Source organism: Rhipicephalus microplus, unplaced genomic scaffold, assembly GCF_043290135.1.
Source record: "Rhipicephalus microplus isolate Deutch F79 unplaced genomic scaffold, USDA_Rmic scaffold_16, whole genome shotgun sequence".
Lineage (NCBI taxonomy): Eukaryota > Metazoa > Arthropoda > Arachnida > Ixodida > Ixodidae > Rhipicephalus > Rhipicephalus microplus.
Window position 1 is genome coordinate 12,014,309 of NW_027464589.1, and position 23,564 is coordinate 12,037,872.

General features: G+C 47.3%; 1 protein-coding gene and 1 long non-coding RNA gene across 7 annotated transcripts in view; both read right to left on the reverse strand.

The window, feature by feature from the left end:
- LOC119166682 (phenoloxidase-activating factor 2) overlaps positions 1-23,564 on the reverse strand; it is a 298,006-nt gene that overhangs the window by 80,281 nt on the left and 194,161 nt on the right. For 3 of the 6 annotated variants that reach the window (XM_037418003.2, XM_037418002.2, XM_037418004.2), the window contains exons 2-3: positions 16,639-16,727; positions 15,772-16,094 (exon numbers count right to left, since the gene is read on the reverse strand). In XM_037418003.2, coding sequence (XP_037273900.1) covers positions 15,772-16,094; positions 16,639-16,711 — 396 coding nt within the window. In that variant the 5' untranslated portion in view covers positions 16,712-16,727. Of the gene's footprint in view, positions 1-15,771; positions 16,095-16,530; positions 16,728-23,564 lie in introns of all 6 variants that reach the window. The other 3 variants (XM_037418001.2, XM_075883392.1, XM_075883393.1) reach the window with 1 other exon arrangement.
- Positions 6,021-15,765, reverse strand: LOC142784972 (uncharacterized). Its single transcript, XR_012888798.1, has 3 exons — positions 11,132-15,765; positions 9,728-9,813; positions 6,021-9,362 (listed from the first exon to the last, which is right to left on the reverse strand). It is a non-coding gene; the product is annotated as an uncharacterized LOC142784972 (long non-coding RNA).

A 23,564-nucleotide genomic window follows, 5' to 3' on the forward strand; every position in this document is an offset into this window, starting at 1 on the left:
CACCCAAGCCACACAATGCTCCACCGGAAGATCAAGCCGGTCCCAAGAAAAGAAAACGTCGGCACCCACAGAAGCAATGGAAGCCGGGCTCTCGGGCACCGCCACAAGAGGATCAGCCCTCTACCACCAACACTGTTCCGTCCCAGCATCCTGGCGCGGCTGCTCTCGCGCCTTTACGACGAGGCCCAACTCCGGACAGATCTCAAGCCAAGAGGCCTGCAGCGGAGCAGGGTTTGCCTGACCCGCCCAAACCTAACCCGCCGTCACCAGGTCACAAATATGCTGGCCATGGGGGGATTCATCGTGGGCCACCCGCGTTTGGCAGCGACCCCAGGTGAGCGGCTCGGGCAGGGCAGCCTCCCCGTCCCCATCCTCCACGATCCCCCGACCCAAACCGCGTACCCCTTCCGCTTCCACCTGGGAACAAATTGAATTCCGCGAGTTACAGGCACAAATTGCGAAGTTAACGCAGACAGTGGAGGCGCTTGCGAACCGCTCGTCCTTACCCACTCCGACATCCTCCGGGCTGGCGCTGGAGGCGATGAATAGTGCCCCCTCTCAACTTGGGGGCAATGCGGTGCTCCTCGCACCGATGGAGGCACGTCTTAGCAGTTTAGAGGCCCAGATGGCGTCCATAGTGACCACCATTGAGGATAGATTGGCTGCCACCCTTCAACCGTTATCGACCGCATCCCGGGCATGATAGTTGCCCAGTTGCCCCAACTGGCTCTTAACATCCTCCGGTCTAAGCTTAAGCGGGTGTCTAACTCTCAAGCATCCTGGCCCCTTTCCCAGGTGGCTGCGGTAGACGAGTAGTCTAACAGTTCAACTGCGACCTCTTAAGGGAGCACTGGATGGAGCAGCGGAGCCCCAGTGAGCCCCTTTGCTCTCGTGGAGGCCCGCCCTACAGTACGCTTCAACGATGGCGAGCAACGGCCCTAGATCGCACCGCGGCCGCACTGATTCGGATTTTTTTACAATCCTACAGTGGAATTTCAGCTATGATATCCTTAACCCCCGTTTGTTCCCTAATCCACTCTGCTCTCTTCTTGTCTCTTAAGGTTACACCTACCATTTTTCTTTCCATTGCTCGCTGCGTCGTCCTCAATTTAAGCTGAACCCTCTTTGTAAGTCTCCAGGTTTCTGCTCCGTAGCTAAGTACCGGCAAGATACAGCTGTTATACACCTTCCTCTTGAGGGATAGTGGCAATCTACCTGTCATAATTTGAGAGTGCTTGCCGAATGTGCTCCACCCCATTCTTATTCTTCTAGTTACTTCAATCTCGTGGTTCGGCTCTGCGGTTATTACCTGCCCTAAGTAGACATAGTCTTTTACAACTTCAAGTGCACTATTACCTATCTCGAAGCGCTGCTCCTTGCCGAGGTTGTTGTACATTACTTTCGTTTTCTGCAGATTAATTTTAAGACCCACCTTTCTGCTCTCCTTGTCTAACTCCGTAATCATGAGTTGCAATTCGTCCCCCGAGTTACTCAGCAATGCAATGTCATCGGCGAAGCGAAGGTTACTAAGGTATTCTCCATTGACTCTTATCCCTAACTGTTCCCATTCTAGGCTTCTGAAAACCTCCTGTAAGCACGCGGTAAATAGCATTGGGGAAATTGTGTCCCCCTGCCTTACACCCTTCTTGATTGGTATTCTGTTGCTTTCTTTATGAAGCACTATGGTAGCAGTTGATCCCCTGTAGATTTCTTCCAGAATGTTTATATATGCTTCATCTACGCCCTGATTCCGCAGTGTTTGCATGACGGCTGATATTTCTACTGAATCAAACGCCTTCTCGTAATCATTAAGGCTATGTATAGTGGTTGGTTATACTCTGAGCATTTCTCTATTACCTGATTGATAGTATGAATGTGGTCAATTGTTGAGTAGCCTGTTCGAAATCCTGCTTGTTCCTTTGGTTGATTGAATTCTAATGTTTTCTTTACTCTGTTAGCAATTACCTTTGTAAATAGCTTGTATACTACAGAGAGCAAGCTGATCGGCCTGTAATTCTTCAAGTCCTTGTCATCTCCTTTCTTATGTATTAAGATGATGTTAGCGTTCTTCCAAGACTCTGGTACTCTTCCCGTCAGGAGACACCTCGTAAACAGGGTGGCTAGTTTTTCTAACACAATCTGTCCTCCATCTTTCAGCAGATCTGATGTTACCTGATCCTCACCAGCAGCTTTGCCCCTTTGCATGCTCTCCAAAGCTTTTCTGACTTCTTCTATCATTACTGGTGGGGTGTAATCCGGGTTACTGCTAGTTCTTATAGTATTAAGGTCGTGGTTGTCTCGGCTACTGTACAGATCTCTGTAAAACTCCTCCGCTATTTTAACTATCCTATCCATATTGGTAGTTATTTTGCCTTCTTTGTCCCTTAGTGCATACATCCGACTTTTGCCTATCCCAAGTTTCCTCTTCAATACTTTGACACTTCCTCCGTTTTTCAGAGCATGTTCAATTCTCTCCATGTTATACCTTCTTACATCGCATACCTTACGTCTATTAATCAACTTCGAAAGCTCTGCCAGTTCAGTTTTGTCTGTTGTACTTGACACTTTCATGATTTGACGCTTCTTAATTAGGTTCTTCGTTTCCTGGGAAAGCTTTCCAGTGTCCTGTCTAACTACCCTGCCTCCAACTTCCACTGCACACTCCGTAATGATACTCGTCAGATTATCATTCATTGTATCTACGCTTAGGTTGGTTTCCTCACTAAGAGCCGAGTACCTGTTCTGAAGCGAGACTCTGAATTCCTATACTTTCCCTCTCAGTGCTAGCTCATTGATTGGCTTCTTGCGTATCAGTTTCTGTCGTTCCTTCTTCAAGTCTAGGTGAATTCGAGACCGTACCATTCTACGGTCACTGCATCGTACCTTGCCAATCACTTCCACATCCTGCACGATTCCAGGGTGTGCACTCATTATAAAGTCTATTTCGTTCTTATTTTCGCCATTAGGGCTCCTCCATGTCCACTTGCGGTTTTCTCGTTTTCGGTAGAAGGTATTCAAAATCCGTAAATTATTGCGTTCTGCAAATTCTACTAGTAGCTCTCCTCTGGCGTTCCTAGTACCGATGCCATAGTCTCCTACGGCCTCGTCTCCAGCTTGCTTCTTCCCTACTTTTGCATTAAAGTCGCCCATCACTATAGTATACTGTGTTTTTACCTTACTCATTGCCGATTCCACGTCTTCATAGAAGCTTTCAACTGAAGCGTCATCATGGCTGGATGTAGGCGCGTAAGCCTGTACTACCTTCATTTTGTATCTTTTATTCAGTTTAATTACGATACCTACCACCCTTTCAACAATGCTATAGTATTCCTCTATGTTGCCAGCTATGTTCCTGTGAATTAGGAACCCCACTCCCAGTTCTCTTCTGTCTGCCAAGCCCCTGTAGCAAAGGACGTGCCCATTCTGTAGCACCGTATATGCCTCATCTGTCCTCCTAACCTCACTGAGCCCTATTATATCCCATTTAGCACCCTCTAGCTCCTCGAATAGTACAGCTAGACTTCCCTCACTAGATAAGGTTCTAGCGTTAAACGTTGCCAAGTTCAGGTTCCAATGGCGGCCTGTCCGGATCCAGAGATTCTTAGCACCCTCTGCTGCGTTGCAGATCTGACCGCTGCCGTGGTCAGTTGCTTCGCAGCTGCTGGGGACTGAGGGCCGTGAGTTATTTGACGTAAGCATGTGGGAGGTAGTGGCCAGATACTGCACCAGGGTGGCCAATCCTTCTCTGGTGAGGGAATCAAGAAGAAGAAATGGACATGGGCAGGGCATGTAGCGCGTAGACAGGATAACCGCTGGTCATTAAGAGTAACTGACTGGATTCCCAGAGAAGGGAAGCGGGTTAGGGGGAGACAGAAGGTTAGGTGGGCAGATGAGATTAAGAAGTTTGCGGGTATAAATTGGCAGCAGCAAGCACAGGACCGGGTTAACTGGCGGAACATGGGAGAGGCCTTTGTCCTGCAGTGGGCGTAGTCAGGCTGATGATGATGATGATGATGACAGTGGAATTGCTGGCGATTTAAGGCACGCACTCAGCGGGCTGCTCTCAACTCCATTTATAAACCTATCCACATTTGCCTGTGGTAGTGGCCCTTCAGGAGCCGGGCGAGCACGCTGCCCTCACAAATTATACCATGTATCAAAGGGATGCGCAAACCGCCCTCTGCGTGCATCGAAACTACACCGGTAGATTTCGACTGCGATCAGCTTTACTCGTATGTTATGGTAAATATCCTCCCGCTTAGAAAGCAGAACACGTCCCTACACATTCTCAACATCTACAGTTTGCGCAAACCCCATAACGTAATTTATAACGCTGTTTTCAGTAGAGCCCTTGCAGTGGCAGGCAGGGAACCGCTAGTCATTGTAGGTGACTAACGCCCGTAGTCCCCACTGGGGTTCCCATAAGGAATAACAGCGTGGTATAAAGTTGGCAGAGCTTATTTCTACCCTGGGCTCACCGTCCAAACCAACCCTACCCACCCAACCCGCATATCAGGCATGCAAGTCGAGACACATGTCCGGACCTTACACTTACCAAGCATATCAGGCAGATAGATATGTGGGGTTTAACGTCCCAAAACCACCATTTGATTATGAGAGACGCCGTAGTGGAGGGCTCCGGAAATTTCGACCACCTGGGGTTCTTTAACGTGCACCCAAATCTGAGCACACGGGCCTACAACATTTCCGCCTCCATCGGAAATGCAGCCGCCGCAGCCGGGATTCGAACCCGCGACCTGCGGGTCAGCAGCCGAGTACCTTAGCCACTAGACCACCGCGGCGGGGCAAGCATATCAGGCACGCAGACTGGCTCAACACTGAGGAAACTCTCGGCAGTGACCACTGTATTCTCCTGACTACCATTCGGACGTATCCCCTTACCCTTCCCCACCAACACGCGAAACTTCCGAACTAGACGAAGTTCCATTCAGAGTACACGACTCCGGCTTCCATAGTTCAACAAGGCTATATGCCATTTCGGCTCAGCACTTTGAGACGTCGCTTCACCAAACTGAGCAGACGGTTAGGCTCTCAGAGGCCACGCCGGCGGTAGACAACCATTTCCTTCGTCTCTGGGAGGCTCAGCGTAGCCTCGTCCGTCGATGGTGCCGACAGAAGCATACTCGTCAGCTCAAAATCCACATCGCAGCCCTCACCGAAGAAGCGGCCGAGTACGCGGCCCAGCTCGCCGACTCCAATCGGGTAGAGCGCTGTAACAATGCTGCTAAGCGTATGTCGAACCACAACACGTGGCGTTTTTTCAGGGCCCTCATCGACCCCACCCAAACCCGCACAGAAACGCAAAAGCATCTTCAACGCGTGCTCAACGCCTACGCGGGTGACGCAGATAAATTGGCACAGGCTCTTGGGGATAAATATCTTTGTGGCCGACAGGACCCCGTCGGACCGGCGTACTCATATGCAGGCTCAGAGAGCGCAGGCTTGATAGTTGCTTTCAACTCCACGATCTGAAGGGGCTCTGTCCAAAATGAAGAACAGCGCCGAGTTGGGATCCAGCTCACAGTAAAAATTTTTACACCCAGAAGGGTGTAAATGAGCTTGTCCCGTGGACGACACCCTAAGGGTGTTAATTCAGCACCTTCCAAAAAGGGTGCTTTTTCATGCACCCTTAGAATAGGGTGTACATGCGAAAAAACTGTAGGGTGTTACAAAAACACCCTTAAGGAAGGGTGCCTTCGATGTCCATCACTTTTTTAGCACCCTCTGAGGAGGGTGCGAGAAGGGTGCACAAGGGTGTTGAGTGCCCATGGCAGGGGTGCCAGTATTCTTTTAGACTGCACTAATAGATATCGGCATGCACCGATTACACACTACTTGAAGAAAGTGGTCCTGATTATCAATGGTGCGCCACCTGTCGAGCTCCATTCATTGCATCTGGGCAAAAATATAAACGCGTACTATCGTGTATGAACTTGTGCTGGATCTATATATACTTCACAGTATATGCATAATGCGCGTTACAGAAAATGAAGCCTTGCTGCCCTTGCATATTGCGTTTATTTAATAGGCAAATAAAACATAAACTTTTCTTCTGCCACACAACTTTTTCACCAGATATACGTTCACGTATACGTACACTACACATGCAACACCTCAAATGTTTATTATATTTATTCAGTTTCTCTTCATTGACAATTCTTTGCAACATACAATTACACTGGTTTCAGTTTAGTATACTGCTTCAAGTACATAATGACTACAAATGAAATATACGCTAATATATCCCTGTAATTCTTTCAAGTATCTACAATCCCAGTGGTTTCCAGTTTAATACTCCTTCATGTACACAATCGATTAACAGGAATGAAATACAGGCAAATATATACTAATGATTCTTTCAAATATATACAATCACCATGATTTCACTATATACGCCTTCACGTACACAATCGTTCTCAGGAAGTGATGCACACAAAAATATATATGGATAGTGTTTTAAAATGTATACAATCACAGTGGATTGAGCTTTGTATTCCTGGATGTATAACAATTGGTTATGAGAAATGACGTACATGCAAACATATACGGGTTTTCGCACATATAACTTTAGCGAATACTTAAGAAACCAATACAATATTATCAGAAACACAATGAGCTAAAAACGAACACAAAACTGAGTCAAAACACACAAAAAACAAGAGGTAATGCATAATTATGGCTAATGACACAGCTGGGTCACTTTATGCCAAATGTCTCAGCCATTTTGGCAACCATCTCAAATGTATTCGAAAAACTCGTACTGCATTGAAAATAGTGAACTTCTGGAATATTTAGGAGAGGAAAAATATTTGTTCACGTGGCTGCCCTCTGAACTTCCTGGAATGCCATCTAGGTGTTGTATGTAAAAATTTTATTTTAAAAGCACCGCTCCTTTTTTCCATACGAAACTCGGTCTACGTGTTACGTAACAAGAGCTTAATTTGGGAGAGTTGGTTCATCGTGGTTGTGTGCTAGTCACAGCGCGACAACTTTAGGAAGAGACAGAAAGGACAGGAAAGACCACCGACTGTCAACTGAATTTAATTAATGTGCTACGAGCGCTTTTATAGGGAGTACAAGAACCGTGTTCATGCGCGACGACAGGTGTGAGCACTACAAAATAAGCTTAACTGTGAAAAGAATACTCCCTCTCGGAAAGGATAAGTGAACGTGTAGTGATGCACTGATCATTGGTTTACCTGATAAAAAATACTTCTACAAACGTTAAATTGGCATTAAGTAAACCTATTCTCGTGACGAATGGGGCAAGATTGACTATTCCTGTTGCTGTTTAGTACACACACTTTTGAAAGCTTGCAAGGGGTGGAAAACAACACGCTAATATCATATCTGCTGGCAATTTTTTTAATTGTGAGACACATGATGTGGTATAACATGCAAAGGTTTTGGTCATTGTTTTTTGTTGGTCCTGTCTTCTTTAACATTACTTTATGCAGGAGGGTTTTGCAAACGGGTGTGATGATTCTGTTGGGATACCCAGAATCTTTTAGTCTTTTAATCTGGTTTTTAAACCTGACCTCACCCTTGTGCTAACATGACTTCTGAAGGGTGGCCTGAGTACATGTGGTATCAATTCCTCTTTCTACTAATTTTGAATGCCCACTATGAAAAGACAGAACATTCTTAGCACTCCTGGGCAGATAGCACCAGCCAATACCCCAACAGCATCATCACACTTGTTTGCGAAACCCTCCTGCAGAAAGTAAAGTTAAAGAAAACAGGACCAAAAGAAAAAGAGAATGACCAATCACCTTTGCATGTCACACGGTACTATGTATGTAAGGTGTCTCACAATTTTAGGAAAAGAGCCAGCAGATATGACATTGTTGTTTTCCACCCCTTGCAAGCTTTCAAAAGTGCATGTATTTACAGCAACAGGAATAGTCAATCTTGCACATTCGTCACTAGAATAGGTTTACTGAATGCCAATCTAATGTGTATAAGATGCCGCTAACATGTGGAAAAGTAAACATAGGACAAACTGGGCAATGCTTCAATGATCAAGCAAGAGAGCATGCTTTAAAAGTTAAGAAGGGCTATAGTAGTCTCATGGCCGGGCACTGTAAAGAATGTAAGTGTAGTCCTAGGTTTCATAAAAGACGGTTTTTAAAAAAAAGCAAGCAGAAAAATGAGAGATTTTAGAACTCTTTATCAGGAAGGCCAAGGATCGATGCATCAGTACACCTTCACTTATCTTTTCCGAAAAAGAGTATTCTTTTCTCGGTTAAAATTATTTTGTCATGGTCACACATGTGTTGTTGCAGATGAGCCCTGGTCTTGTGCGCAGTATAAAAACGCTCGTAGCACCTTCAATAAAATTCAGTTGACAGCGCTCTTTAACGTCCTTTTTGCAATAAGATTTTTATTACAGAAAAAATTTCATTTTCTTACAATTCAGGTATAATGATGAGTTTTCATTGTATCGCAACATGGAGCAAATTGCATCTAAATACGGACAAAAATCACAATTTTGTGAAATTCATGATATTTTCTCGTATATTTCAGCAGCTTGAGAGGTCTAAAGATATTTTTTCCTCAAAATATACCTTCTGTGGAGTAAGTATTCACTGCTCAGATATTCATACAAAGTGCAATATTGCAATAAAAAATGCAAACATAACACATTTTGCCTTTATTCTTGGAAGCGAATGTGGCAAAAAAATTGCATTATTATTATTGAGCTTCAAATACCTTACAGAAGCACATTTACTTAACAGGTAGACCGAATTTGCTTTAGAAAAAATAAGCGGTAGATTTAAAACGAAATTTTCCACAAACAGCACACAGACGGCATTATGCCAGGAAGTTATAAGCCAGCCACATGAACAAAACTTTTTTTCTCGCTGAAATATTCTAGCAGTTCACTGTTTTCAACGCAGTAAGTCAGCACTTTTTTTTTTCAAATACAATTCAGATGGTCGCCAAAGTGGCTGGGACGTTTGTCATGGAATGGTCCAGCTATATTTAAGCAAAATAACTTACACAAATAACTGTTTGTTCATCTACCATGACCACACTAGAAAAAGTTGTTCAGGCATTGTGACACTAAAATTTTCAGTGTCGTACTGCCTGAACAACTTCTTTGATAAACTCCAAACTCACGCCGAGAAAAAGCCGCTCAATCACAGTGGATGTTAAAGGCCTTGCGGCCGTAGACAATGTTGAAAATAAAAAAAATCAACTCATCAGTGCTGTCACTTCTTCGTCATTACTGACACGGAAGATTTTTCGGTTATCCATGTGGAGGTTCAGGAAGTAGGCTTGCTCTAGGCTGGGGCCGGGGGGTAAACTACCCAGGACGTCAGCGGCACCCTCTCATCCTGTAATAAGAGCAAATATGACTTCTCATAAAAGGATGTTCGTGCTGTTCTGGCAGCACCATATATAAAGAATGTGTAGTGTGTATCCTTCGAAATGGCGTGCAATTGGCATTACACTGAACTCAAAGCATACAACCCATACATTCCAATAATTTCGTATGATAAAGGTAAGAGTTTTCCAGCATACAGCAAATTCCCCAAATGAGGTGAAGTTGTAAGACTACCGCTCAAAAATGGCACTTACGAAAGCCTGAACTCACCTAAGATTCAAATTCCTTCTAGGGTAGTGAGCCAGTGTGAAAAACAATTCCTTAAGTACAACGTTAAGAACATGTAACATTAATCAAAATGCACAAGAAATTTACCTCTTCATGTACAAACAGTGAAGACATCTCTGCTTTCTCTTTTACATGAGAACAAATGATCTTGGGCGTGGCACTAGCGAAGAGGTCTGCAAAAAAAAAAGTAAAAGATTTACTGACTTTAATCACGCCTCTAACAATCTGAGGAATTGTTACAAGTCACCAATCAGTGCAATTCTGACTGCCTCTATAAGGGCATCAAAAACGAACAATTTTCTCGTTCTTTCTACTCTCACAAGACGCTCCGTCAATGGAATCTAATCCAAGTTTGACGCTGTGCTTCCTATTTACCTGCTTTCTAGACGTAGGGCTGCGAACATGTGTTTTGTGCACCTAATCTAGCACAGAAATTCGTCATCTATAATTCAATCATCTTAATTCATTGTAATTTGATAAAAGGTGTGATAGCTCGTCCAGCTTTTAAAAAGTTGCGGGCCTGCAATAAGCACTGCCTTGCACATATGAAAGTACTTCTTTAAAAAAAAAATCAAAGCTTGCTTTCAGAAAAATCGTCTGGCATATTTGGACAACCAAGCCCATCCTCTGATGGCAATCAGGGGTACGCTATTAGCGATTATTGACTACGGGATTTACAAACGTAACCCGTGCCTAAATACTCAGTTAAACACAATCACGCAAGTAAGAGCACTCGAACGACACCAACGCGCGCGGATGCCGACTACGTTGCAGCAGCCATGGCTTATGCTAGAGCTACCGCACATAGCTCGAACAGTCACGTATAACTCTCTCGATTCTGTTATAACGCCGAACATTATCGCAGATGAAAGCGAAGCACGAAAACAGCAAACAGAAACGAGGGAAAACGACGCACGGCGATGGCCACAACAACGCGCCTTTGGAAATCTGCTAGATCTTTCCCTGTTGCTGGTGGCACTTGTCCTAAATAGCTTAAAAGACCGAGGCGCACGTGCTGGGAGCATCGCGGCATATCAGCACCTCCAACTATACCGTCTTTAAGCAAAAAAAAAAAGGCCATTTCGTACAGTGCGCCTCTGTACATAATTTTTGCTTTTTCTTTCTTTTTTTGCGTTTACACCTACAGAAGCACGTTGCACATTTGAGTATTAATATAAATGTTATTACGATGTAGTCCAAAGCACATCTTAAAACAATATAAATCACTTTGTGCAGTTTAGAGACAATGTGCGATCAGCAACTAATCCCACCCTTGTTAAGTGATCACATCACTCACTATATGAGTGATGCAGGCACTTACACAACATCGCGCATAGCAGTGTGAACTCGTTCAGTCACACGTTTAATCGGGCATCTGCAACAGGCCCGCGAACGCATGCTGTTGTAAATGGCTGGCAGCCTACTTCGGCAGAGCTGCTGCAGGCGCCCAGCTAGCGCTGTATGATTACTATTTACGAAAACAGTACTCACCGTTAACAGGCCCACGTTGTCCGTGTCCGCCACTCCATGAATATTCCTTAATCCGAGCGTCACTTCGAACACGGTGTCATGCGTGACCACCATTGAATATGCGCCTGTTCGCTAGAACACACACAGCGACCAAGACCCCAGACCAACGCAACGCATTTGAAAGACGATGAGACAGAGAGAGCGACGTTGACAGAGAGAAAGAGGAGGCACTGGCGGCGGCTAAAGCGCCGCGGCGGCGCCGCAGCTGTCGACGCAGGTGTTTGGTGACGCAACTATTCGCTTATCTATGCCGCCGTTGTGGGAGCAACGCTGGCCGGGGGGGAGCGGGGGGGGGGGAGAAGCGGGAAACCCGCCAGGACGGCGCCGAAGAGCAAAAGCTATGGCGCATACGGCGGACGGCCGTTCCTCGCGGAATGACTCCTTGTAAATGGCAATTCTCCTTCCAGCCAGTCGCACAGCGACGCAGGTTATTTACCAGCCTCGGGTTCTTGGAGTATTTTGACGGAATGCGATTGCAGTGGGCGAAAAATAGTGAAACAAAACTTGCGGAAAACAAAGTGCACCATGGAATGGCCAGAAACAATAATTATTTCGTCCTCGGTGGCATTAGCGGGACAGCATCGCTACACCTTTTTCCAGAGGAATTTCTTTTTGCATTGTCTGTGTTTTTGCGTATGGTGCCGCAAACACTGAATGCGTAGTCGAAGCTGGAACAAATTAATCCACAGTCGCGGATGTTTAGAAGGCTTGTCACGCACCACGAAACGTGCCGAGGTTGTTATAACAAGCTTTTTGCTGACCACATGATCAGCACATAATTCCATATGGTTACCCAATGAGCTAGCTAAGCACCTGTAGCAAAGGCAGGGCACGTTCTTGTTAAACGTTGTTAATATAAACGATGGTTGTGCATAAGTGCCGTGACAGCTTTCCGTGGGAATTGGTCATAACCCACGTTTTCGAGCGTAGAAGCACCTCAGCATACCTAATCAGCTATCACATCAAGTTCGTAAGCAACGATCAGGTACGAAAATGTGCAGCTGTTTTCCATGTACTGAATAGTCCATGTACAGTGCGTTGACAACCGCCATTCCTTAAGCCATCTCCCATATAGACTCCTAGTATGAACAGGTGTGGGACCTTAAACAATAAGAAGCAGTGCCTCCCCCCCCCGCACACACACACACACACACGAAATTCGAGGGCGCACGGGCTGATACACACGCATACTTATTCACAGGCGCACACACATACACGTATACACACATACGGTCACACACACACGCGACCGTAAACGCACGCATGCATGGGCGTAAACATGTGCACAGGCCCGCTTGACACAAGCACGGACTCGCACATACACGCGCACGCACACATGCACGGGTGTACACACAATCGCGCTTACACGCACACACACCCATACTCGGGCGAACATTATTTGTGCGTATATAATCCATAGCAAACATGCAGCTTATAACCAACGCTAAGGAAAGCTTTCGTAACATGGATTGCAGTTAATTGCCATTATAGATGAAACGCGATTTGCTTCTGCTGACATTCTGCTGTATTCGGAGAGCACCTTCACACATTCTAAGTCAATTAGGCCGTCATTTAACGCAAGGTCCACATATTCGTGCAGTAGCTGCGCTGCTCGGCTGCCAATCCGAAGGTCGCGGGTTCGATGCCGGCCGTGGCAGTCGAATTAAGGCGGAGGCGAAAAGGTAGAAGCCTTTGCACTGTGCGATATGAGCGCTCATTAAAGAACACCAAATGGTGAATATCTCTGCCGCTTTCCACTACGACGACCCTCATAATCATATCAGGTTTTTGAGACGTAAAATCCCAAATATTATAATTATGTGTTCTTCTTATGCTGCATATTCCATCTGATGAATCGGCACCTTCACTTTTCTCAGGCACAAAAGCACCCTTAGAGCCTATTTTAGGGTGCTATTGAGGCAAGCACCCAAACAAAGGGGTGCTTTTTTTTCAATCGACCATTTATGGGGGGTAAAGGGTGTTGCAAAAGGTGCTTTCTCGTAAAAGCACCCTTTTTACACCCTTTTGGGTGCAAAAATTTTTACTGTGGGTGAGGGTTAAGCTTTTAGGCAACATCCCAGACCTGGCATACCTTCACCTCCTCGACAACTATCAAATTTGGGAGGGGTGCGAACCACTCCCGATTGATTGCTACAAATTAAACTTATAAAATGAAACCAAAGGCACCGAAAGCTCCCAACACATTTCGTTGTCATTTTAGTAAATGCAACAAGAGCATGAAGTATCGCGGCATCCGGAAGTATGCCATCTCATTTTACCGCAAGGTTAAGTAGCACAGTTTATAACATGGACAAGTGCGATGAGAATGACACGACGCTCCCTACATTCGCAGTTTATTTGAGAAAAGAGCTTGATGTATATGCACCCACGTTGACGCCAAGCGACATGGATTAGAAATAATGGGCACTGAGAACTTATCCAATGATAACTTTTTGAGTACTTAACGATAAATAATCGCGGTATGTGTAGAAATAAGCTTAACAATACATGCGTTTTTACCCGCAAAACTACATACGCGCAAATGCAAGAGATAAAGCGAATCATGTGCGGCGCATACGCAGTTTTCACGCTGTTTTTTTTTATTTCTTCCAAGAGCAAACAGCAGTCAGCCATGTGAAAAGCCGCTACAAAAGCTTGTACATATTCATGGCGCTCTCCCCATGTGCTCATGTTCATCGGCGTTGTTCTGTGTGTACACTTTATGCTGTATGGTAAAAGAAAACAATTTAACCATGTTTTATAAAGTAGTTGTGCCAAGCCACCTGCATCCCCTTACTCGTGAAGGAAGATTGTAAGGTACCCTTATGATCCATCTCCACTTAAGGGAGTGAATAGTTGCACATCAGTGGAAACTCAACCGCATCGGCAAATGATGATCGTGAAGTGCACGGTAAACTCTGGAAGACGGGTGGTGCGCCATATAATTGTAAAAAGCTTGGAATGAGCTTCGATCAAAAATGTGTTAAAAATACGAGGAATGAGCTCCGCAAGTGCGACGATGTGAATATAATGAAACGTCAATTACTGAGTATTACATGCAAAAACTTAGCTATGTTGGTAATGAATGCCCTTTTGTTTTCACTGCTTGTTCTTTACAGCATGGTAAAGGTGTTCTTTTGGAATGCAGCCGTCATAGTCAAGAATCCAACCCGCGTACTTGAACTTGGCAGCGGCGAAGTTAAGTTACGAAGTCATCATTGCTGATCGTGCATGGTACGAGTGCCCTGATTAAGCGCATAAAACACGACGGACCAAACCTACGTCCAGAAGTTACCTGCGCTACGAAGAGTGAACGTATACATTTATGACAAGGATGCAGCAATGCTATTGACTGGGAACATCGCAAACGCACGACAAGATTTTTACTGACAACACTAGCGCATCCATGTTTCATGTTACAAGTTTGACCTACCTGCCTTTTACTCAACCTTAATCTCTCTCTCTCGCTCTTTCTGTTATGCGTTTTAATTACAAAAGAAACGTCGGTTTCAGTGTTTGGCTTGGTATCCTCACAAAAATGTTAGATTCTGTTTTTTCTGCATGATGCTGCGCCTTTCTATTTTGTCAGCAATTGATGAATGCCTAGAAATTTATAATATTACCAGTTCATCATTTAAAATGCCTTTCCTTGATTGCCATCTGAACTTTTTTCAGTTTTTTTTCTTCATAGATATGTTTGAAGGTTACGATGGCCCAGCAAAATGCCCTTCTCCTAAAGAACATAGGGGAAGTTTCTATTCGCTCTAAATTCTGAAATGAAAAAGTGGTCGAGTACTGCGCTATTTCACGCGCAAATAAGCGCATTTACACACTGCCGGCTGAAGGGTGCGTGGTGCTGGGAGTGCCTACGAGAGGCTCCCAAAGGGGCACGTCGATTGCGTGTACGGACGGAAAATGACAGCGACAGCTTGATAGACAATGTTGCGCCACGTTCGTCTTCGAAGATGACGGATCCCAGAAGTGTGTTGCGAAACGGCGATTGCCGAAAGGTACCTCATACACTTTTGAAGCGGCTGACGCCGTAAGCTCATCCTTGTGTCACTGGGTCGAATCCTATATCCCATTCCCGTATAACGCCCAGTTTGCACTAAAATGCGGACACACGATCATCCGGAAGGCAAAGAAAGAACCCGAGTAAAACGAATAGATTGACGTTGAAGCGTACGACATTTAAAGTTATAATATCGTGACTTCTTAGGGCGCGCTTTCCTACTATAGTTATGAACAAAAAGAGTAGATGAAGGCAGGCTGCTACATCTCATTCGAGTGCGTCTACACTTACGCCCAATAAACAGCCCCTTTTAGGCTTTATACGATTATACCATAGTCTCAATGGGACAGAGTACTGGTGAAATACATGGTTTGACGATGCAGCAAGTTATACGCCTATTGGATGCGCAATACCGCCTAGCGGCGCCGGAATGTAGGTAATCTTGTTGGCTTCCAGCCACCAGTTACAGGTGTTGGCAAATTGTTATAAGGAGCACTTGTCTGGATGTCAATATTGTTTAGTTGCATCTGTTTGACCCTGTCTACACGGTGGATTCATCAGATGCAAAAATTAGCAAAATCACTCGTACCTGCCATGGCCACTCTCCAAACTCGGCCTCGCCTTTCCCGTCCTTTGTGAGAATACGGCTGTTGATGCCGTTGTCGTTACGGATGCCGCAAGAGGCCACATACGGCGTTTCCGTGACGGCCGACGGCTCCGCACAGCAGACCTGGTCTACGCCAGGGCACTGCTGGTTTTGGTCTCCGAGCCCATCTAGAGGAATCTCTTCTTTAGGAGGTAGCTTGCGGCGTGCATCCAACAAGCCGCCACCATCCTCGGAGACCTTGCCTTCCTTGCATTGGTAGTAGGGGACGCAAACGCACTCGCCCAGTGGTACACCTCCCTCGGGGCCTGTATTAAGTAGTCCCCAAATTGAGCTGAATATGCAGTGTAGGAAACACCACTAAAATGAGCTGAAAGAACTATGTAGGATTTACCACTAGAATAACCTTGCAGGGTTTGGCCCCCAACGAGTAGAAGGCTCGTACAAAAGTCACTCCCTAAACGAGCTGAGAGGCTGCTGCATTGGATGTAGTCACTTTCGAAGGAACTGTCGAGTCCTGTTCTGGGCATGAAGAGCTCTTCGTCTAGGCATCAATGTGTTGGGTATTGAATTCAAGCCATGCATTATTACGTAACACGGGCCAACTGGCCCAGCATTGCATTCTGTCAAGTTTCTTTTTGAATCGCACTAGTTTATTTTCATTTTGGGACCCTTGCCTGTATATTTGTTTATCTTGTAAATTTTGAAAGCAATGAACTGCAACTCAATAAAGAGCTGAAGGACCTGTTTTTGGGTCACCCCCAAAATAAGCTGAAGGGTCTTCGCCCAGGTAGGCCAAGTCCTTCTGCGGCGGCAGAGGCTGTGGCGGGGGCAGGCGGACGTGAAACTTACCGGCCAGGCTGTCACCCTGCTGCGCCTGGGCCGTCAAGCACGCCGCCCCAAGTGTCGTCAGCAAGAGCCACATGATGCAAGCTGCGTCTCTGCACACACCGTACCACAACGTTTGACTACAGAGGACAGAAAAATGCTTCGGCGAATGTATGGTCTGACGTTCTCAAATCTTTACTGCAGTATCATTCTTGCACGGGGAAGCTATCGCTGCGCATAAGAAAACGTGAGCTGCTGCTCACGCTCTTGTATAGAATTAGAACACGAAAATAGGCAAAGTTTAGCGTATAAGATTGTTGATCAAGAAATTACCACAGTGACGAAATGTTCCTGCACCCTAAAGAAGGCCTTCAATGACTTAAACACTGCAAGCATGCATTTTCTATTGAGGGGCCTTGCAGTGTGTTTCACGAAGTGCCGTCCTATGTTTCCAGTATCTCGGACTACAGACACATACTTACAAGCATATCGCTATGTTCTGATGCGGTGATCCCCAGAAGCATTAATGAGAACATCACTTTTCCCCATAATTTGACTACGTCTACTGCACAGCAAAGGCTTCGCATATTCTGTACACCCCACAGAGCCAAAAAGAAAAAAAAACACGTCAGGTCGAGTTCGTCGGCCAGCTTCGAACACCGAGCTCTAACACAAAATTCACCAGAAAAGCTTGCTGTGAAGGCTAGCATACTTATTCCTTGAGTAGCAGCCTGCAGAATCAGCATAATCGTCAGCAGGAGGCATCGGCGTAGAACACAAACTGCCCGAAACAATCATCTAGCTGAAGCTGAGAAATTATTGTTTCGCACATCTATGTAGAAGTGACCGTTTTCTCAGGCGTGATAAGACTTTCTTGCGGGAAACTCATTCTTAAGGCGTAGCGGATCACGTCAGGTACAGAGAAATAAACACGCAGCACGCACACAGCTGTCCTTGTCGTGAGGCACTACGCCATACAAAGTATGAATAACCATGTAGCCCGGCAATGTGTCCTAAGTAAATTTTCCACCTTTATCAAAGACAAATCATCAAAGGTGCCAAGGCGGCCAGTAATGACATTGGTGACAAGGCGCGAAAAATACTGTGCAGGGAAATGAACCCGCACTACACTCATAAAGCCACTGCAGAGAGAAGCCAGTTCGAAATTATGCGCTCTCAAATGTTTGGTGTTTTGTAACAGCTGGCACAACAGGTGAGATAACTTGCACACCCAAGATGCTACCTGGAATGCAGTAGCAGCTATAGTAGGAGTACTGCAAGTATACGTTTTACTTTTACATCTACCATCGGTTGACCAATACACTGCCGCTCCGATTCCCTCAGCCAAGACATTACCGCGCCTCATGGATGCACAAACGAAAAAGCGCTACATACGAGTTTCGGTGCAAAATCGTCACGTGGTCGTGCACCCAGCAGACAGAGATCGAGACATTATTAGGGAGAACTTGTGCCCTCGAATGGAAAGCACAACAGGCGTGTTTCAACGCTAAAGTGGAGAAGCCAGCTTGAATATACTTTCCGGCCTGCTACTCAGCAATAAAAGAACAGAGACGTTATTAAAAAAAAAGAAAACCAGTGCAAAGTACAAGCACTGCACACTTGCCACGTTACATTTCCCTAGTTTTGTTATCGACCCAAAACACTACACAATTCACAGCGCAAACCACGCCTGCAGTTTTCGAGAAGCTTCCGGCCTGTACTAGATGATTTCGATAAGATCACACCTACTCTGTGAACTGTACAGATTATTCTGGAACCTACGCCACCGCCAGCGATAATATTAGAACATTCGACGGCAAGAATATAAATGCCGATGCGCTTTGCCGCTTGTCAGTAGTTGATCGATGGCCAACGCTCTGATCGCCGCTATCAGTCCAAGACTGCTACTGTAATCGGTCATCCCGTTTACCGGGCACAGGTTCGCCCAAATAAACAGTTAAATTCTAACGCAAAGTCTCCTGTCTTCGGCAATGTCACGACCCCGTGACATCTGGTGGAGGTGCTGCTTCTTTGATGTTCCGGACGCCCCCTTCAATCCGCGACCCCCGCCCAAGCGGCAAAGAAGACACGGACGCTAACCCTGAACAGCGAACAAGCCGCAGGCAGAGGGGACTACAACCAGAGTACGGGCCCCTTCCTGAAGCAGCCAGGCAGACCCGGATCCCGACATCAACTACTGCAACCATTACCGCCCCCCTGCAGCCTGCACCACTCCTGCTCCGGCAACCCAATGAGCCGCCAAATTTCCGCGGTTCGCCACTTGAAGACACGGAAAGCTGGATCAAAAGGTTCGACCGCGTTGCCGCCTTCAATGACTGGACAGACGATTACAAGCTCCGGCATGTGTATTTTGCCTTAAACGATGTTGCTCGGACTTGGTTCGAGAATCAAGAGCGAAGCCTTACAACGTGGGACGTCTTTTGCGCCAGCTTCCTCACTACTTTCGCAAGTGTGGTGCGCAAGGAGAAAGCTGCAGCTCTTCTTGAAACCCGCATGCAGATGCCAAACAAAAACGTGGCGCTGTTCACGGAAGATATGATTAAACTTTTCCGCCATGCTGACTCCGACATGTTCGAGGAGAAGAAGGTCCGTCTGCTCATGCGAAGAATAAAGCAGGAACTCTTCGCCGGGCTGATCAGAAACCCGCCAAAGATGCTCGCCTAATTCATTTCAGAAGCATCTACCATAGAGAAGACGCTCGAGATGCGCACGCGGCAATATAACCGTACCTGCTCGTCTACAAGCTACGCCGGCATTCAAGGGCTTGGAACCACTGAATTGCGTGAGACGATCCAAGCGATCGTGCTAGAAGAGCTGCGAAAATTACTTTCTTTAGCGCAGCCTCACGAGGAATCCATCGCGGACGTCGTACGCCAGGAGATCCAGCAATCGCTGGGTGCCACCAGCACGTAGTGGGTTGACAGCAAAATCGGCTCTCAATCTGGAGGAAAATAGAAGATCGCGTCTTTTTCTTCTCAGCTCGAGAGCCAGCCACGACTGACGCGTCATCCTAGTGCTAGCTACCCGGTGGTTTAATAAATTCCCCAGTACTTGTGACTCATCGTGACAAACTGGTGGAAGTGCTGGGTAGACCCCCCACCCAGAAAGCCGTGATACGAGTCCAGTGCCAGTCAATACTCCCGTGCATCGGACCAGCCGCCGAATCGGAATTGCCTCCGAAAGCCGACGATACTGCTCCCACCACGTCGACAAATATGACCAGCGCTTCGGTGCGAACCTCGGCAACCAGCACGGGAAGCACGACGTCGAACCGCTACACGTTGGAAAGCCCACGCGCACCGGCGACGTTCCATGGCACGGAGCACGAGGACGTTGAGGACTGGTTGGCGGACTTCGAGCGCGTAGCCACCTTGAATCAGTGGGACGACGTGGCGAAACTGGGTCGTGTCTATTTCTATCTCAAAGATGGGGCACGTACGTGGTATCAAAACCGAGAGGAGCAGCTGACGACGTGGCCCGAATTCTCTCTTAGACTTCTGCAGACCTATGCCAGTGCTGATCGCCAAGAACGAGCTAAACGAGATATTCTGGCCCGCGTCCAGTTGCCAAACAAAACGGTTACCACGTACGTCGAAGACATGACGCGCCTCTTCCGACGGGCCGATTCAAGAATGACGGAGGACAAGAAGTTGCGTCACTTGATGCGCGGTGTCAAAGACCAGCTTTTTGCCGGCCTCGTGCGAAGCCCTCCGAAGATGGTCGCGGAGTTCTTGTCCGAGGCCGTGACAACGGAAAAAAATGCTGCAGCAGCGATCCAACCAATACGACAGGCAAGTCAGTCGCACGTCTACTGCCGACATTTTCACCGCCACTAGAACCAGCAACGACTGTCTACGTGAACTCATCCGTGATATAGTACGTGAAGAGTTAGAAAAGGCTAGTGTAACACCTCATCCTACGGTTAGCTCTGTTGCAACTGTGATCAAGGATGAGCTGCACCAGGCCCTCCGGGACACGTTGCTTCCTGTTACAGCTGTGCCATCTCCTGCCGAATACCGTCGTGAGACAACCTAGGCGGAGGCCTTGAAACGCCCTGCTGCATCACCGCCATTATTCGTCCATCCTGTTCCGGCTGTTTCACTACAGTCAGCCCAGCACATACCGTACTATAAAGGCACGTACACGCCACCACCGTTGGCCTTTGTCCCTGGCCCTTCTGTCGCCCATCGTTCAGTGGAACCAGTTCAGTACATTGACGATCGGCGTACGTCTCCTCGGAAGTCTGATGTTTGGCGCACACCTGATTGCCGGCCTCTATGCTTTCACTGCGGAGAAGCTGATCACTTGTACCGCCAGTGCCCATATCGTCGTCTTGGGCTTCGCGGCTTCTCTGCGTACTCACCGCCACCCCGTTATGGCCAGAGACTACGCGAAATCGAAAACTACCTCTCCCAGCAGCATACACCAGAACCCCTACCGCGTGTCGGCCAAAGAACGTGAAGCGATACGTACGCAAGTCAGCCAGATGCTTGACGATGGCGTTATCAAACCATCTAACAGCCCGTGGTCATCTCCAGTCATACTTGTCAAAAAGGACGGGTCGCTACGCTTCTGCGTCGACTACCGAAAGCTTAACAACGTGACGAAAAAGGATGTGTATCCGCTGCCGCGTATCGACGATTCGCTGGATAGACTTCGTCGTGCCCGCTATTTCACTTCTCTAGATCTCAAAATCGGGTATTGGCAAATTGAGGTAGATCAGCGAGACCGTCAGAAAACAGCCTTCGTAACTCCAGACGGCCTATACCAATTTCGAGTGCTCCCTTTTGGCTTGTGTTCAGCGCCTGCAACTTTCCAGCGAATGATGGACTCTGTCCTGACAGGGCTTAAGTGGCAGACTTTTCTTGTCTACCTTGATGATGTGGTGGTCTTCTCTACCACGTTCGAGCAGCACCTTCACCGCCTGCGCAGCGTGCTGGAGGCTATCCGATCGCCGGACCTCACACTAAAGCCACAGAAGTGCCACTTCGGCTATAAAGAACTAAAATTTCTTGGACATGTAGTTAGCGACGAAGGAATCCGGCCCGATCCGGACAAGCTTGCGCTGTTGCCGAATTACCAGCTCCTGTTGATAAGAAAGCCATCCGGCGCTTCGTTGGTTTGTGCGCCTACTATCACCGGTTCATTCATAGCTTTTCACAGATAGCGGAACCTCTGACTCGTCTCACAAAGGATGACATGCCGTTTGTCTGGAAAAACGAACAACAACCTGCTTTTGATGAGCTGCGACAGCGCATGCAATCAGCGCCCGTTCTCGCCGATTTCGATGATGATGCTGACACGGAGGTCCATACCGACGCTAGTAACATTGGGCTCGGTGCAGTGCTCGTTCAGCGTCAAGAGGACATCGAAATAGTGATAGCCTACGCCAGCCGCTCTCTATCCCGTGCCGAGGCGAATTATTCCACTACGGAGAAAGAGTGCCTCGCAGTCGTGTGGGCAATCACCAAGTTTCGCCCGTACCTTTATGGACGTCCCTTCAAGATAGTGACGGACCATCACGCGCTCTGCTGGTTGGCAAGCCTGCGCGACCCTTCAGGCCGGCTAGCACAGTGCAGCTTGCGGCTGCAGGAATTTGATATCACCATCGTCCATACGTCCGGCCGTAAGCATGAAGACGCCGACACACTGTCAAGCGCACCCCTTCATGTCGTCAGTCAGGAAGAAGAGGAAGACGAAGGCTTCCTGGGCGCCGTTAGCGCATCAGACTTGAGCAAACGGCAGCGAGATGATGCAGAGATTCGTCCAATCCTTGATCATTTAGAGGGCTAGGACGCAATCATACCCCGTCATTTATCCCGCTCGTTGACGTCGTTTCGCCTGCGAGACGGTGTGCTGCACAAGAAGAACGCTCGTTCGAACAACCGTGCTTATCTCCTGGTGGTTCCTCAAGACATGCGAGACGACGTCCTCTTCGCTTGCCATGACGAACCCACATCCGGTCATCTGGGCTACTCAAGGACACTTGCCAGAGTGAGCTAGAGGTACTATTGGCCAGGACTTTCAGCAAGCTCCAAGAAGTACGTCAAGAGCTGTAGGGAATGTCAGCGCCGAATACAACCATCTGTTAAGCCAGCTGGTTTGCTTCACCCCATTGAAGCACCCTGCACGCCGTTTGACCAAGTCGGCGTGGACATTCTCGGGCCATTTCCCCTGTATGCAGACAGCAACAAATGGGTGATCGTCGTGACCGACTATTTGACGCGCTACTCTGAGACGCAGGTGATCCCACGAGCCACGGCTTCTGAGGTAGCACAATTTTTCATGCGCCACATCGTGTTACGACACGGTGCTCCTTCCAGTTTAATAACGGACAAAGGGACGGCATTTAAGGCGCAGCTTACGGACGAAGTTTTCAAACTGAGCAACATCAGACACCGAAGGACAACTGCCTACCACCCGCGAACCAACGGACTTACCGAACGACTGAATAAGTCCCTCGCAGACGTGATCTCAATGTACATCGACATACAGCACAATACATGGGACCGGATCTTACCTTACGTAACCTTCTCGTAATAATACCGCCGTACAAGAGACCACGCGATTCACGCCATTAAGGCTTTTCTACGGCCGCGAAGTGCAGACCATGCTAGACTCTATGCTACCGTGTCAAGACAAAGACGAGTTGGCAACTGATGCCGAAGAATTCGCAGAGCGTGCTGAAAAAGCCCGACAGCTCGCGCGACTGCACATCGGCCAGCAACAGCAGGCAGACGCACGACGTTATAATACCCGCCACAGAGAAGTGTTTTACAGCCCCGGAGAACAAGTTTGGGTGTGGACGCCCGTCCGTCACTGTGGCCTTAGTGAAAAGTTACTGAGCCGGTACTTTGGCCCATATAAAGTGTTACGCCACGTCAGTAACATGAACTACGAAGTGGTTCTAGACTCGACACCCCATGCAC